The 5,096-nt window shown below is 35.5% G+C and overlaps 1 protein-coding gene across 1 annotated transcript; it reads right to left on the bottom strand.

Annotated features, from left to right (window-relative positions):
* Window positions 1-1,327: 1,327 nt before the first annotated feature.
* LOC114032279 (zinc finger protein 850-like) lies at window positions 1,328-3,588 on the bottom strand. The gene has a single exon (XM_027847532.1). It carries the CDS (start codon window positions 3,494-3,496, stop codon window positions 1,682-1,684), a length of 1,815 nt encoding a protein of 604 aa, XP_027703333.1. The 5' UTR covers window positions 3,497-3,588; the 3' UTR covers window positions 1,328-1,681.
* Between the last annotated feature and the right edge of the window lie 1,508 nt (window positions 3,589-5,096).

The raw sequence follows: 5,096 nt of genomic DNA, 5'->3' as shown, positions 1-5,096 counted from the left end.
ATGAGGCAGGTAACCTGTAAAGGGGGAGGGTGGTAGAGGAAGAGAGGCAGATAGAGATAGATTGATAGGGGAAACAGGAATGGGCATGCATATAGGTATGGTGAGATGGAGAAAGAGAGAAAAGAGGAGAGGGAGGGAGATACAGGGAGGAAGAAAGACACAGAGACAGAAAGAGGGGGCAGGCAGAGAGGAAGGGAAGGGGGAGAATGAATGCTGTAATAAGGTCTCAGAGTAGAGAGGAAAGAATGTGATTAAGAGCACAGGCCAGGGATTTAGATGTGGCAAAGTATAGATGTTTCTTCCTTTTGGCTTAGAAGGAAGATGATTTGGAGGAGTGGAGCTGAACTAAACAAATATGCTCATGGACTGTTGCCATAATTTTCTCAGTGAAGAAGTTTAAGGAAGTAGAAGAAGACTTAAGATGAAAAAATGTTTTAGGAAAACTGTGGGAAATGAGACAATTGTCTGTTTCATTTAAAGAGATTTCCTTTTAATTTACATTTTTAAAATTTTCAATGTGTGCTTTGAAATCTTAACTATGTTTCTTAAAGTCAATATATCCAAAATCTTTTCCTCCACTGGGAATCCTGTCTGCTCTCAAGGAATACCTTCTCAAATTCATTACATTCATAAAAAAAAGTTTCCTCCTGTTTGAATTTACTGATATTGAATAAACAAATTTTCTATCAAGCATGGCCTTCCCTCATAAGCTCTCTGTCCAGGATAACTTTAAATGACTTTTTATATGTTCTCCATGGTGGAAAGCTTTACAATATTTACTATACTTGTATGATTTTTGTCCAGTATGAATTTTCTGATATTCAGGACTAGAACTGATATTCTATTGGAAGACCTTTGCCAACCCATTAGATTCAAAAGGTATTTTATTTTATATCTCAGGTATCAATTTTTTGATGTTCATTAAGTTTCATGTTCCACTGGATAGGCTTCCCAAACTCATCACTTTCATAAAGTTTTTCTCTTGTGTGACTTCTCTGATCTTCCATAAGGTATATTTCCTTCCCAAAATTACTATTTTTAAGCTAGTATTTAAGGTTGAAACTTCAACTTTAAGGTTGAAAAAACTCTGAAGACAAATAATCTTAGTGGATCCTCAAACAACACTGTGCAGTAGGTGCTACTTATTAACCCCATTTTATAGGGATTTTAAAAAGTTTTTAATATAGATATATGTGCACATATTATATATATATATATATATATGTATATATATATATATATGTATATATATATATATATATACACTATAGTTTTTTTTATAGTTTCTCCAGGGAAACTGAGTTTGAGAAGTTCAGCAGCTTGCCCAGAATCTCATAGATGTGAGTGGGGCAGGATGTGAACTCATGTCTTCTAAAGCATAATTTGAATGCAGGTCTTCCTGATTCCAGGACCAGTGTTCTTACCCACGCTACTACCTAGCTGCCTCATTATATTACTAAAGTTTCTCTCCAGTATTTGGTGACGTTCAATAAGTACTGTCTTCCAGCTAAATGTATCCCTACATTCATAAAGCTTCTCTTCGGTATGGGTTGTGGTGCTTAATTTTAAGCTCCCCTGGATGACTTTCCAAAATTCATGACATTCCTAGGATTTCTCTCTTTTTTCTCTCCAAGGTTCAATATATTCAATACATTCTCTGCAAATGGCATTCATTATATTACTAAGTTTTCTCTCCAGTATGAATTTTCTGATGTTGAGTAAGTCTTGTCTTCCAGCTGAAGTTCTTCCCACATTCATTACATTCATAAGGTTTCTCTCCAGTATGAATTCTCAGATGGTAAGTAAGTCCAGCCTTCTGATTAAAACCCTTTCCACATTCACTACATTTATAAGGTTTCTCTCCAGTATGAATATTGTGATGTTCAGTAAGTGTTCTCTTATGACTAAAGGCTTTCCCACATTCGTTACATTCATAAGGTTTCTCTCCAGTATGAATTCTCTCATGTTCAACAAGGTGTGTTCTCTGGCAAAAGGCTTTTCCACATTCATTACATTCATATGGTTTCTCTCCAGTATGATTTTTCTGATGTCCAATAAGTCCTGTCTTCTGTCTGTAGGCTTTCCCACACTCATTACATTCGTAAGGTCTCTCTTCAGTATGAATTTTCTGATGTCCAGTAAGTCTGGACTTCTGTCTGAAGGATTTCCCACATTCACCACATTCATAAGGTTTCTTTTCAGAATGACATTTCTGATGTTCAGTAAGGCCTGCCTTCAGGGGAAAGGCCTGGCCACATTCATTACATTCAAAAGGTTTCTCTCCAGTATGAATTTTCTGATGTTGCATAAGTCTTGACCTTGCCTGGAAGGCCTTTCCACATTCACTGCATTCACAAAGCTTTTCTCCAGTATGAATTCTCAGATGGTAGGCAAGTCCAGACTTTTGACTGAAGTTCTTTCCACATTCATTACATTTATAAGGTTTCTCTCCAGTATGAGTTCTCTGATGTTCAACAAGGTGTGTTCTCTTTAGGAAGGTTTTCCCACATTCATTACATTCATATGGTTTCTCTTCAGTATGACATTTCTGATGTTCAGTAAGTCTGGAATTCTGTCTGAAGCATTTCCCACATTCACTACATTCATAAGGTTTCTCTTCAGTATGACATTTCTTATGTTCACTAAGTCCTGTCTTCTGGCTAAAAACCCTGCCACATTCATTACATTCAAAAGGTTTTTCTCCAGTATGAATTTTCTGATGTTGGGAAAGTTTCGAACTCCCCTGAAAGGTCTTTCCACATTCACTGCATGCATAAAGTTTTCCTGCAGTATGAATTACCAGATGGTAGGCAAATCCAGACTTTTGACTAAAGTCCTTTCCACATTCATTACATTTATAAAGTTTCCCTCCAGTATGAACATTCTGATGTTCAGTAAGAGTTCTCCTCCACCTAAAGGCCTTCCCACAATGATTACATTCATAAGGTTTCTGTCCAGTATGAACATTCTGATGTTCAATAAATGATCTCTTCTGCCTGAAGGCCTTCCCACAGACATTACATGCATAAGGTTTCCCTCCAGTATGAATTCTCAGGTGGTTGGCTAGTCCAGACTTTTGACTAAAGTCCTTTTCACATTCATTACATTTATAAGGTTTCTGGCCAGTGTGAATATTCTGATGTTCAATAAGTGTCCCCTTCTGCCTGAAGGCTTTCCCACATTCATCACATGCATAAGGTTTCTCCCCAGTATGAATTCTCAAATGGAAGGCAAGTCCTATCTTCCGGCTGAAGGCCCTTCCACATACACTACATTCATACAGTTTGCCTCCTGTATGACTTTTCTGATGCTCAGTAAGTCCTGTCTTCCAACTGAAGGCCTTTCCACATTCATTACATTTATAAGGTTTTTCTCCAGTATGAATTCTCTGATGTATAATAAGATGTACTTTCTGTCTCAAGGCCTTCCCACATTGATTACATGTATAAGGTTTCTCTCCAGTATGAATTCTCTGATGTTGAGTAAGTCCTGTCATCTGACTAAAAGCTTTCCCACATTCATTACATTTATAACGTTTTTTACTAATAGGAATTCTCTGAATGTGAGTAATGTGTATGCTACTGGAGAAGGCTTGAACACATTCATTACCTAAATGCACGTTCTCTCCATTATATATACTGTGATTTTCAGTAAGTTTTGAATTATAATTGAAAAATTTCCCACATTCATTATGCTTAGAAAACATCTTCTTTGAGGAAATTCTATTTTGTTTGTTTAGGTCTGAATACAGTCTGAGGCTCTTTTGGTTTTTATCAGATTGATGAAGGAGGCTCTTTCCAACTAATACTTTGTGTTGTGGAAAAAGTATTGACCCTTGGCAGAAGCCTCCATTATATTTTTTACATTCATGTCCTCTTACTTGACTGGGAGACTTTATTTCAGTCATTCGTACATAACTAAAAAGTTTCTTCTCATTGTTCTGCTGTTTCTGTAATAAGTCTTCATACTCCCAAGCTTCAACAAACTTGGAGAAATGGAAACAACCCACTTTAATTCTTTCTCGGAATGATTCTTCCACAGAGAGGCTCATCTTTGGAGTTGACTCCCTGGTTTCAGGCCTAGTGTCCCAATCTGAAAGAAATTTTTTAAAATGTAAATATCCCTTGTAATTCATGAATTACATTTGGCCTAGGTTCTTTCTCCTCCATCAGTAATACTGCTCCAGACTATATTTCTGGACCAATTACACATTATTTCCCTTTACAGACACTATGGTGGTTTCTTTGCAGCTCGATCTACTCTATTTCTCAGATGTGTTAGCATGAAGGGTGTATAATATGTGCAAATTATGCTTTTTATTTCTTCTGGTTTTGCTGTGAATTCATCTTACTCATTTGCTATTTTATTGATTTTATTTTCTGTTTTTTTTTTAACAGAGTAGTAAGGATTTATCAATTTTATTAGTCTTTTTGAAAAACCAGCTTTAAATTTATCATTCCTATGGGGTATTTTTGTTTTTATATTATCTATTTACTAATTTTTAATATCACTTCTTCTATGCTTATTTTAGGTTTATTTGTTAGCTTTCTAATGTTTTAAAATTGCACTTCAATTCATTAATCCTTTTTCTTCTCTTAATGTGTTTGTAAGGATATGATTTTTCCTGAGAATTGCTTTAACTGCATCCCAGAAATTTTGACATGTTGTTTCATCATTATCTTTCTCTATGACAGTTATTATTTCTGTGATTTGTTCTTTGACATACTTTTTATTTAGGATTTCATTGTTAAGTCTCCATTTGGGCCTATATCTTTTGTTTGTGACCCCAAAACCAATTATTCTTTATTGCATTATTGTCTATAAAGGATGTATTCACTATTTCCTCCTTTCTACAATATTTCTGTGCCTAAGTACATGGTGAATTTTTGTAAAAGTCCCATGTGGTCCTGAGAAATGTGTATCCTTTTACTGTCCCTTTTAAAAGATGCTATGTCTTTTAACTCTAGTTTCTCCAGCAATTTCTTCAGTTCCATATTTTCTGTTTTATTTTTCTGTTAGACTTATCCAAAACTGAGAAAGGGACATTGAAGTCTTCTGTCACTATTGTGTTACTATGTCTTCTATCAGCTTAGATA

This window comes from Vombatus ursinus, unplaced genomic scaffold (assembly GCF_900497805.2).
Source record: "Vombatus ursinus unplaced genomic scaffold, bare-nosed wombat genome assembly UNPS02015411.1, whole genome shotgun sequence".
NCBI lineage: Eukaryota > Metazoa > Chordata > Mammalia > Diprotodontia > Vombatidae > Vombatus > Vombatus ursinus.
The sequence above is the reverse complement of the archived record's forward strand: the minus strand, read 5'-3'. Positions and strand labels throughout refer to the sequence as shown.

Excerpts from the sequence above, each read along its gene's own strand:
- LOC114032279 (XM_027847532.1), bottom strand. The coding sequence starts at position 3,496 with ATGACAGGACTTACTCAACATCAGAGAATTCATACTGGAGAGAAACCT.